The sequence below is a fragment of the Dendropsophus ebraccatus genome, chromosome 7, assembly GCF_027789765.1.
Source record: "Dendropsophus ebraccatus isolate aDenEbr1 chromosome 7, aDenEbr1.pat, whole genome shotgun sequence".
In the NCBI taxonomy this organism is placed as follows: Eukaryota; Metazoa; Chordata; class Amphibia; order Anura; family Hylidae; genus Dendropsophus; species Dendropsophus ebraccatus.
The window spans coordinates 82,505,227-82,517,269 of record NC_091460.1 but is presented as its reverse complement, the minus strand read 5'-3'; the positions used below and the strand labels follow the sequence as shown (position 1 = coordinate 82,517,269).

The following is a 12,043-nucleotide window of genomic DNA, read 5'->3' as shown; positions in this document are numbered from 1 at the left end:
TCCAGCACTATGTCTAACAGCCGGGGCTTACATTTGTATATGCATTAGGCTGGCACCACCTCTCCGTCCTTCCTCCCCACCCTCCTCATCATTAGGAATGATCCAGGAACATTTACTGCTGTTTGAGCTTTGCACAGGTGTATTAATGATCCAGCCCATGTTCATTATACACACAGGTAGGGAATAGGAAGCAATCTGCCTGGAGCATTCCTAATGATGAGGAGGGCGGGGAGGAGGGACAGAGAGGGTGTGCCAGCCTAATGCATATACAAATGTAAGCCCCGGCCGTTAGACACAGCGCTGTAGGATTGTAGGAAAGTAAATTTTTAGCACAATAACTGCATCACCTGCCGAACAGACCCCAGGACAGATCTTGGATTAAAAGCAGCTATCTGAAGGTACAAGCGGTTTGGGGGGGGTCAGATTGTGGGTACAGAGTCACTTTAATGCTGGTGCTGTAAAGTGCTTAAGGCAAAGGATTTTAAAATCTATTTTCCTTACCCTGGGGACACACATACTACAGCCACTTGTATAAGAAGCTAATAACATGTCATATAAATGTGGGTTTATGCTGTCTTGTCAGCTCTAAGCGATCAGTAAAATTCATAGCCACAGTAAACAGTCATGGCCAAAAGTTTTAAGAATGACACAAATATTATATTTTCAAATGATCAGCTGCCCTCTGGTTCTTATGTGTGTTTGTCAGATGTTTTTATCGCATACAGAAATATAATTGCAATCATATTATGAGCAAAAAAAGCTTATATTGACAGTTAGAATGAGTTAATGCAGCAAGTCAATATTTGCCGTGTTGACCCTTCTTCTTCAGGACCTCTGCAATTCTCCCTGGCATGCTCTCAATGAACTTCCGGACTAATTCCCGACTGATAGCAGTCCATTCTTGCACAATCAATGCTTGCATTTTGTCAGAATTTGTTGGTTTTTGTTTGTCCACCCGTATCTTGATGATTGACTACAAGTTCTCAATGGGATTAAAGATCTGGGGAGTTTCCAGGCCAGGTACCCAAAATCTCTGTTTTGTTCCCTGAGCCATTTAGTTATCACCTTTGCTTTATTGCAAGGTGCTTCATCATGCTGGAAAAGGCATTGTTGATCGCCCAACTGCTTTTGGACGGTTGGGAGAAGTTGCTCTTGGTACCAATCTTTATTCATGGCTATGTTTTAGGCAAGACTGTGAGAGAGCCGGTTCCCTTGGCTGTGAAGCAAGCCCACACGAATGCTTTCAGGATGCTTTACAGTTGGCATGAGACAAGACTGGTGGTAGTCGTCTTTTCGTCTTCTCCAAATAAGCTTTTTTTCCAGATGTCCCAAACAATCGGAAAGGGGAATTCATCAGAGAAAATGACTTTACCCCAGTCCTCAGCAGTCCACTCCCTGTACCTTTTGCAGAATATCAGTCTGTCCCTAATGTTTTTTCTAAAGAGATGTGGCTTCTTTGCTGCCCTCCTTGAGACCAGGCCTTGCTCCAGAAGTCTCTGTCTCACAGTGCGTGCAGATAAACTCACATCTGCCTGCTGCCATTCCTGAGCAAGCTCTGCACTGCTGGTAGCCCGATCCCGCAGCTGAAACACTTTTTAAGAGACGGTCCTGGCGCTTGCTGGTCTTTCTTGGGCGCCCTGGAGCCTTTTTGGCAACAACGGAACCTCTCTCCTTGAAGTTCTTGATGATGCGATAGATTGTTGACTGAGGTGCAATCTTTCTAGCTGCAATACTCTTCCCTGTTAGGCCATTTTTTGCAGTGCAATGATGACTGCACGTGTTTCTTTAGTGATAACCATGGTTAACAGAAGAGAAACAATGATTCCAAGCACCAGCCTCCTTTTAAAGTGTCCAGTGGTGTCATTCTTACTTAATCATGACAGATTGTTTTCCAGCCCTGTCCTCATCAACACCCACACCTGTGTTAATGGAGCAATCACTGAAATGATGTTAGCTGGTCCTTTTGAGGCAGGGCTGCAATGATTTTGAAATGTGTTTTGGGGGAATAAAGTTAATTTTCTAGGCAAATATTGACTTTGCAAGTAATTGCTGTTAAGGGAGACCTGTCACCCCCCGTGCCGGGGTGACAGGCTCCCGACCCCCCGTTAGAGCCCCCTATACTCACGTGATCCCGCTTCCTGAGCCGCTCGGGTCACGGAGATTTCAGCTCCCAAAGCCCGGCGCGCGCGCTGACAGCAGAGTCAGACGCCCATAGAGAATGAATGGGGAGTCCGATGCTCCGTCATTCTCTATGAGCGTCTGACTCTCCTGTCAGCGCGCGCGCCGGGCTTCGGGCGCTGATATCTCCGTGACCCAACCGGCTCAGGAAGCTGGACCCGGCGGGATCACGTGAGTATAGGGGGCTCTAACGGGGAGTCAGGAGCCTGTTACCTTGGCACGGGGGTGACAGGTCCTCTTTTTTTTTTTTGGGTAAATAAGATGTTTATTACACACCAAGAGCAATCATTTCATTATCACAAATGAAATAAGACAAAAATATAACAGTTACGTTCAACCTTAACAGCAATGTCATACATGGTCAAAATTAGTAATGTGTCAAGAAACATGACAAAGGAAATTATGAGACATCCAATGTGTAGACATTAGATAGCTCTATATGTGTGGTGTATAAATCAAATGGAAGGATAACGAACATCATATAACCCAAACCTAGTAAGAGAAATAAAGGAAGTTCCCATAAAACATAAGAAGACATAAATGAAGAAGCAAGAATAGTAAAGAAAAGAGATAAGAGAGATGGGGAAGAAAAGAGGAGGTAGGGAGAGAGGGGGGGGGGGAAGAAGGGAAGGAAAGGGGTAAGAAACAGGAGGGAGAAGAGAAGGTTGGGGAAAGGGGTTATGGAACGGGGTGGGCATCCCATGTGATCCCAGACTGATACGAGAATTCATCTCCAATGATTAGAAATCCACAGAGGCAAATCCCCAGACTCCTTAAATGTCTCCCAGCAGAACCATACTTTAGTGAAATTACCTTTTTCCCTTTCGGAGTGAGCAGTAAGCTCCTCCATACGTTTGAGGAAAGAGAGGGAGTCCAGGAACTCTCCTGCAGACGGAGGGGCCCTGACCTTCCATTTTCGTGGGATCACTTGTCGGGCAGCGTGAAGGAAATGACGTAAAAGTCCCTTACAGAATGATTTGTTAGCTTGACTAGACCAAGACAGCAATGCCAGTTCTAAGGTAGGTTGTGTCGTGGTGGAGCACACTTTGTCATAAAGAGCAAACACCGCCCTCCAGAAGCTCCTAATAACCGGACAGGACCACCAAATATGTGTCAGGCTACCTGTACTCGCACCACACCTCCAGCAAGAGGGATCTACTGAGGGGAAAAGTCTATGGAGTCTCTCCGGATAATAATACCAGTGCGTCAATATTTTGAAGCTTTTTTCCTGGGCATAACTGGAAAGAGAAGACTTATGTATGCGGAGAAAAATATTGCTCCATTCTTCTTGAGAAATAGAACGACCTATGTCTCTTTCCCACTTGGCAAAATACGAAGGAACATATGTCTCATCCTTAATCTCCAAAAACCTACCATATAACAATGAAATGGCATGTCCAGGATGCGAGGAGGCAACACAGTCCTGTTCAAAGTCAGACAAAGCGTCCATGGATGCCCAGCTGTCCTTGACAGTGAGGAAGAGGGCCTTAATTTGGTCATACACTAGCCACTCAGAGGCCTGTAAGGCCGAAGCCTCTACTAATTCCGCAAAGGGACGGACTCCTGAACTAGTGCAAAAATGTCTAAATTGTAAGACCCCAGACCCATCGCCCACCTGTTGAAACCTAGCAGCTAGCTCTGATGGAACCATAGGATTTCCCAGAAAAGGAGTCAAAGGACCTGGACGTGTCCACAATTTCCACGCCCGCGCCACCCGATCGCTGAAGGACAGCAGGACCCTTATGAGGGTCGGCGTGTTACCTAGCAAAGATCTATTTCCCGGCTCACTCCACAGCAGTATGATTGGAGAACGGACCGACAGGTCCCCCACCAGAGTGACCCAGTGTTTAGAGCGCACACCATGAAAAAGATCCAGAATGCACGCCCCCAACACCGCAGCATGATATACTTTCAGATCAGGGAAACCCACTCCCCCTTTTAGTTTAGGACGTGCCAAGAGCCTGTATGGAAGTCTGGCCCGTTTACGCCCCCATATGAATCTGATTAATAATGACTTCAGCTTCTTCAGGAAAGGACCTACAGGGACCATGGGAAGAGTCTGAAAGTAATATAAAACACGGGGTAGAATATCCATTTTCACCGCCGCGAGGCGTCCAAAAAGAGACAGATTCAGTCGTAACCAATTATCTATCTCTTTTTCTAATTCCCTAAGCAGGGGAGCAAAATTCGCATCATAAAGTGCCCCCATTTCAGGTGTGAGCTGTATGCCCAAATATTTAAGTGAGTGCGATTGCCACCTAAAGGGGAAGGCAGACTTTAACTGGGACACGACAGGGCTAGGCAGGGAGACATTCAATAACTCAGATTTAGAAGTATTAATTGTGAAGTTACTAAGTTCTCCATATTTTTTTATCTCATCAAGTATATTCGGGATGCCAACAGACGGTTGGGAAAGATACAATAAGACATCATCGGCATATATAGCCAGCTTGTGCGACCTGCCACTGACCACCGGACCCATAATGGAGTTGTTGTCTCTTATAGCCGCCGCTAAAAACTCCATCACAATAATGTATAGGAGCGGGGAGAGGGGGCAACCCTGCCGTGTCCCATTCAAGACCTGGAATGTCTCAGATAACGCACCGTTGACCCTAACCCTCGCCGTTGGACCCCTATATAGAGCCATAACCCCCTCCACCATCAATGGGCCCAAACCCACAAAGTCCAGTGCGGCTCTGAGGAATCCCCAGTGCACCCTGTCAAACGCTTTTTCGGCGTCAAGAGACAGGATGCACAGGGGGGCCCCAGCAACCCTGGCTCTCTCCATTAAGGTCAAAGTCCGTATCGTGTTGTCCCGTGCCTCTCTCTGCTTCATAAACCCGACCTGGTCTCTATTTATAATATGATGTAAATGTGGGCTAAGGCGCATTGCTAATATCTTAGAATATAATTTCACATCCAGATTGATCAGTGAAATAGGTCTGAAATTGGCACAAATATCTGCCTGCTTACCAGGTTTAGGGAGTACCGTGATATGTGCCAAGAGAGCCGGAGCGGGAAAGGATTCCCCTTGGAGCACTTCATTATAAGCAGAGAGAAGCACAGGAGACAGTGGACCCGTCAGCATTTTATAAAATCTGGCTGTATAGCCATCCGGGCCAGGACTCTTCCCATGTTTAGCCTCCTTGATTACCGTCGCAAGCTCAGTTGCCGAGATCTCACTCTCCATTGCCTCCCTCACTTCTGTAGGAAAGGAGGGAATAGGGTGACGAGACATATAATCCTGTATCCTCTCTTGTACGACACTCGGTGGGAGATGAGACAACTCACCTTTAATGGAGTATAGAGATGCATAATAGCTTCTGAACTGATGCAGGATATCCTGAGTAGCATATGCCTTACTCCCATCCGGGCGCCGCAAAGAGGGCACAAAAGTATTTTGCAATCTAGGATGCAGGGCTCTCGACAGCAGGCGGCCACTTTTGTCCCCAAATTCATAATATTTTGCGTTCAGTCTCGCCCTAAAGCATGCAGAACGCTGATCCAGGATTTGCAAAAGTTTAGATCGTGCTGTGGAAAGTTCTGCGTATGTGCCAGGTGAGAGAGATCTTTTGTGATTAATTTCTAATGTGGCAATCTCATCTGCCAGTTTCCTGATGGTCTCCCCCCTTGCCCTCTTAAGGCGAGAGCCATGAGAGATTAATACCCCTCTCAAGACCGCCTTAAGAGCCTCCCACTTCATGGGTGCACTAGTATGGTCCGATTCATGGGTCCTCTTAAAATTGTCTATCGCTGTCTGGAGATCAGCAACACACAAAACGTCATCCAACAGATTTTCATTTAGACGCCAATGGAAAGCCTTACTGACCCCCTGCTGAAGACATAAGGAGCCATGAACCGGAGCATGATCCGACCACAGGATAGGGGCAATTTTCGCTACAGGAGAAAGATCTAGTAGAGAGTGGGAGACTAATAACACATCTATTCTGCTATATGTGGAATGAACCGGGGAGTAGAAGCTATAGTCCTTGACTCCTGGATGGAGCGTGCGCCAGAGATCAATTAACCTCATATTGTGAAATATGGTCTGCAGTTTCCTAATTGCCAAGCGGGAAAGAGATGAGCGGCCGGAGGAGGAATCTAAACTAGGGTCTAAGACCAAATTCAGATCACTGCCCATTATAATCGGTAAAGACTCCGCAAACGTTTCTAGTTTCCTCAGGACCTGACGAGCAAACTGTACCTGACCCTTATTAGGGAAGTATATATTGGCCAACACATACTGACGGTCCTGCCAAGAAATCCGGAGAAACAGGAAGCGACCATGTTCGTCTGTAAGAGAAGAGAGTACATTAGGATTAAACCTCCTATGGAAGGCAATGGAGACTCCCTTAGATTTCCCCAGTGGATTCGTACTATGATACCATGCCGGATAATAGAATGAGGCACATTGCGGCACTTGTTCGGCTTTAAAGTGCGTTTCCTGTAAAAACGCGACCATGACCCTTTGCTTATGTAAAGAGAACGCAATTTGCCTCCTTCGCTCCGGAATATTCAATCCTTTTACATTAAAAGTGCAAAACCTAAGCACCCCCATGGTATTTAGAAATGAAATCTACATTATTTACTATGTGATCAGAAGGGATACCCACTGAGAGGGAAGAAGACATACAAGAGGGGGGTAGGGAGAGAGAGGGGTGGGAAAGAACATTCAGGGAAAAGAAAAGGAAAGATGAAAGAAAATAGCAACTGAAACAAGGTAAAATCAGAAAAGTATAAGAACACATGGCTAAGTATGGAACAGTGCAAGGCCAATAGCCCTGCACCACACTCGTCCAGGGAACGAGTAAGCCCTGAGGTTCGTGTAAGCCTAAACCAACTACCCCCGGCCCCTCCCACCCCCCGCCGCCCCCACATAACACAACTCAAAATATAAGGCATTTCCAGGCATCCCTTAAATTGAGGGATGAAGTAAGGCAACTATATAATCAATCCCATATCGCTTAATAGCAGTGTGTCTGGGTGTGAAATAAGCTCTCAGCATAATAAACAAACAAATCGCCTAAATGAAAAAGAGCACACCAACAGTTAACAGGTCCTCTTTTTAAGCTGATCACTCTATAACATTCTGGAGTATATGCAAATTGCCATTTTAAAAACTGAAGCAGTAGACTTTGTAAGAATTAATATTTGTATCATTCTCAAAACTTTTGGCCATGACTGTAAATACGTAAAAAAGTGAATAAAAATCCACAATATAAAAAAATCCTATGTATATCCCATTTATATTTTTATTGCACATACTTTAAAGTAGTCGAAATCTGCATTCAGTAGGCTCTTTTCTTTTGCCAGTTGTCTTTGTGGAAAAAGCAAGGAGAATCCATAAGTACTAGGGATGGTCCGAACTCTCGGTAATGATTCCCGCTGTCTGCCCGCTCCGTGCAGCAGGCGGATCCAGTGGGAGGACTGCCTGGAAAACTGGGATACAGCCATAGCCATAGGCTGTATCCCAGTTTTCCAGGCGGTCCTCCCGCTGTATCCACCGGAGCGGGCAGACAGCGGGAATCTGATGCCCTCATACGAACCCGAACCTCGGAGGGTTTGGACCATCCCTAATAAGTACCACAAGTGAACAGGTTCTTGCAACCTTTAACACTTTGCTGGACCTTATTTGCAATGTTAATCTATTTTGACTGTTTTTATGTTTAATAAATTAGGTGTGTGTGCTGTTGACGGCATGTTATATGTTGTTGGAGGTGATGACGGGTCATGTAATTTGGCATCAGTGGAGTATTATAACCCATCGACTGACAAATGGACACTTTTACCATCTTGTATGAGCACAGGGAGAAGTTATGCAGGTAAATAAAACTCTGTTTATGTAAGGAAGCTGTACTTTACACAGTCTAAAGAACTTTGGCCTCTCTGTTGTTACCAGACATTTGTGATATTTGAAACATGTAGCAATCAGCCTATATTGCATTATTTTACTGGAATGTATAGGGAGACATCTCCTTAAAGAATATATTTATTATAAAACTCATATGATGGCCAATCAATGCACGGAATACTTTGGTTTCAGCCATTTAGGAAAAAAAAGAAGCATTGCTGTTATCTGAGTAAAGAAAAATCTCTAACAAAATAAAAATTAGATCAAAATCTTAGCGACAGATGTTTAAGGGAATCTGTAACTAGCTTTATGCTGCATTAAATAAGTGCAGCATAAACTACTGACAGAAATGCAGAACAGATCGGTATATTATTTACATCATTCTGTTCAACCATTCTTCTGATATGCAGGAGAATGGGCTTTGTGCCACTCCTTTGTGCTCCGGCTGCTGATTTACGGCTTTCTACCAATACACAGTATAGATGGACAACTGCCAGTCAGCGGCCAGTGGGCAGAGTGGGCTGTTGCTTATGAATATCAAGGACTACTGAGCACGCACACATAATGGAGAGGATGAGTATGCAGTGATTGTTATTCAAAAGGATATCTCTGAATCGGCTGCAGAAAACAATATAAGTGATACACTATTCTGTTCACTTTCTCTGTCACTAGTTTAGCAAATAACTCCTCTTTAAATTAACATTTTGAAATGTGGCCAGATTTTCACATAGCTCATAGGTACATTTTTGTTGCATTGCTTTAAGGCACTTTCTAAAGTCAAATTTAATATAGTGATAATCATAAAGTGATAATAGGTAACACAATTTGAGTTGGCTTTTGTTTTTGTGGTCCACCACTGATTTGGGGAATAAAAGCAAAACGTCTGTGTACTGTGTAAGCTAGTGGATAGAAGTAATAAGAACTGTGTTACCCTGACCTTGGATAAAATATATAATCTTGAGGAGGACGTGGCTGATCAGGAGATAGAACCTGTTATTAAAGATACCCCTACAGGTAAAAGTCTAGGGTCTGATGGATAGTCTTTTGCATTTTATGGCTGGGTTCACACTATGTATATTTGAGGCTGTATTTGGTGCTCATGTCAGGTCCTCATAGCAACCAAAACCAGGAGTGGATTGAAAACACAGAAAGGATCTGTCCACACAATGTTGAAATTGAGTGGATGGCCGCCATATAACGGTAAATAACTTCCATTATTTCAATACAACAGCCGTTGTTTTAAAATAACAGCACATATTTGCCATTAAATGACGTCCATCCACTCAATTACAACATTATGTGAACAGAGCACACTTTCTGTGTTTTCAATCCACTCCTTGTTTTGGTTGCTATACAGCCTCAAACATACAGCCTCAAATATATATAGTGTGAACATAGCCTATAAATGTTTTAGTGCCTAACCTACACCCGTCCTGTAGGTGTTTAACTGATTACAACTTACTGTCTTGGAAGCACATATAAGCATACTGGCCAAACCAGGGAAAAGACCCCTCTCATATATGATCTCCAAGTACATATCAATCTCCTTAATTATCGTCATCATTTTTCCCCCAAAACATTAGCAAACAGACTGGCCCACCCTTATCCACACCGACCAAGTAGGATTTGTCCAAGCCCAGGAGGCCCAAGATAACACGACTTGGGGTCTTGCATGACCACCTTTTACTGTTGAATTTATGCTTGAAAACTGAATTAAGCATAAAAATTGAAGATGAAAAAAGTTCTCTGTAGCCAATACGATTTATTTGCTAACTGGAAAAGGTGACACAATGTGAGCTTTCAAGGCTACATGGTCTCTTCATCAGACATGGTGTAACACAACAACTGAAGAATCACATATTTATACACAGAAGGACATAGGAATAGAGCGGTAAGGGTCATATTACACAGAGCAATAATGTGCCGAATCAGGCCAATTCAGCGGATTATCGCTCTGTCTAATAAAGACAACGATCAGCCGATGACAGCAATCATTGGATGATATCTTTTGATCCTGACCTAAAATCATCAGCCATCGGCCACACATCGCTGCTTCACGTACCGATGTGTGACCGTCGGCTGATGACTGTGTAAAGAAAATAGTAAAGTCTTCCTGACTTTGCCCTGCAGTAGCCGATGCAACTTCAGAGCCGGTCTTCGAAGTGACAGGCCGCTCAGCCAATCAGTGGCTGCTGGCAGTAATTTGCTGAGCAGCCTGTTACTTCAGATATCAGCTCTATAGTTGCATTGGCGGCTGCGGGGAGAAGCCAGGAAGACACCGGTGAGCGTGGAGATATATATATATTTATATTATATTTATATTATAATATATATATAGACATACACACACACACACACACGTTTACGTTTATTTTACACTTTTAAAGCAAAGGCTGCACAGACATTGCGAACAAGGTTCGTGGAGCCCCTGGTGTAAATTCATAGAAATAATAGAGACATTTATAGTGGATCTATTCTTGTGTTGACACGAAACAGAAATAAAAACTGTAGTTACAATTGACATTACTTAAATGTCAGACGTTTCAAATTAAAATTTCTTCATAAAATCCCATAAATGATTTTTCACTCAGCTTGTAAAGTGCCTCTACAATATGTATTCATTAAGATTTTGGCTGGAAAGTCCACATTTTAATATTGCACTATTCCACTTTTATCCTTTATGTCAATACATCCATGATAAGTAATACATTACCCTTTACTATATTGCTTGTGTCTTCTCTTTTCTCTAGGTGTTACAGTTATTGATAAGCCATTATGATCTGAGCTTTTGTCTTCAGAAAGCAGTGTTATAAAGTGAAGTGTGGCATTACTTCCTTGCTTGTGACGACAAGCTGTGGCAGAGGAAATTAAAGGCTTTTCGTCTGCAGTAAAGCGCAGCAGTCGCCGAAGATTACCTTAGGTTGAAGTATTGCTCAGAGCTCTTCTGTACTGAGCAGCAGATGTCTGGATTTTAATATGGTTTGTGAAATTTGTTCACACAATTCTTTCTTCCCAACTGTGACAAAAAAAAATTAACAAAGCTGCTCTCATGCCATCCAGCTCTTGCTGACCACGGTTGACTAAAGGATGTGATTAAAAAGAAGGATTTGAAGTGATGTGTATTTGGTGAGGTGAAGTGGACTAAACATTATAGTGAAGTATATCTTTTTGGAATCTACATTGGTAGAATGTTAGGAGTCATATTTTCACATACAAGGATGCTTTTTCAGCTATGTGAATAAAATCTGAACTGTGTGTATGTCTGTGCATACGTGTACTGTATAATTGTAATTGCTGCTTTTCAAAGCGGTCCAACTGTTGGGTTACTGCACTATTTATATTTGGCACAGTCCTAGGAAATTTGCCAGTACTGTTGAGTATTTTTTATAAGTATATTTAAAAAGTGCCACATGACCTGGTCAGTGGTATTTGGGAAGGGATTGTACAAAAAGCATTGCCAAATGTTTTTATAGAAAAAATAAATTATGAATCAATTATTTATGATGTGATTTGTATAAATTTGCACAAATTTCATTGTAATTCCTTTATTTATATGAGGGAATTTTATAGCATGGTGATGATTTTCAGTTTTCCAAATAAGCTTGTGGATATCAAGTGAATATGCATGATTTATTTAAGTATTTGTCAGTGTAGGTAAATTATTTTACATAAAAAGCATAAATCAGCTGTGTCTGGAAGCGTTTATTACCAGATCTGTTTTGCTATGAACAATTATGGGTTTCCTTTTTAACAACACTCACAAATGTACTTACATTTGATAACATATTTCTTTAAATAAAATGTTTGTATCTCAATCTGTTTTTATTTTGATTGGTAGATAATGATTGGTAAAATGGGAGGCAGTTGTCCCGAGAAATCCATATATAGAAATTAAGCCTCATTCACACATCCGTTATTTCTATCTGTGAATCAGAATCCCGATTCACTGGGGGGAAAAAAAAAATTTTTTTTGACTACTGACCCGTTCCTTATACAGTCTGTTTTTTCATAACA

The 12,043-nt window shown here is 42.8% G+C and overlaps 1 protein-coding gene across 1 annotated transcript in view; it reads left to right on the top strand.

The window, feature by feature from the left end:
- The window catches only part of KLHL2 (kelch like family member 2), a 121,483-nt gene extending 109,682 nt beyond the window's left edge, over nt 1-11,801 (top strand). The window contains exons 14-15 of the mRNA XM_069977838.1: nt 7,857-8,000; nt 10,780-11,801. Of these exons, the coding sequence (XP_069833939.1) occupies nt 7,857-8,000; nt 10,780-10,808 (173 nt within the window). The 3' untranslated portion in view covers nt 10,809-11,801. The remainder of the gene's footprint in view (nt 1-7,856; nt 8,001-10,779) is intronic.
- The last annotated feature ends 242 nt before the right edge of the window (nt 11,802-12,043 follow it).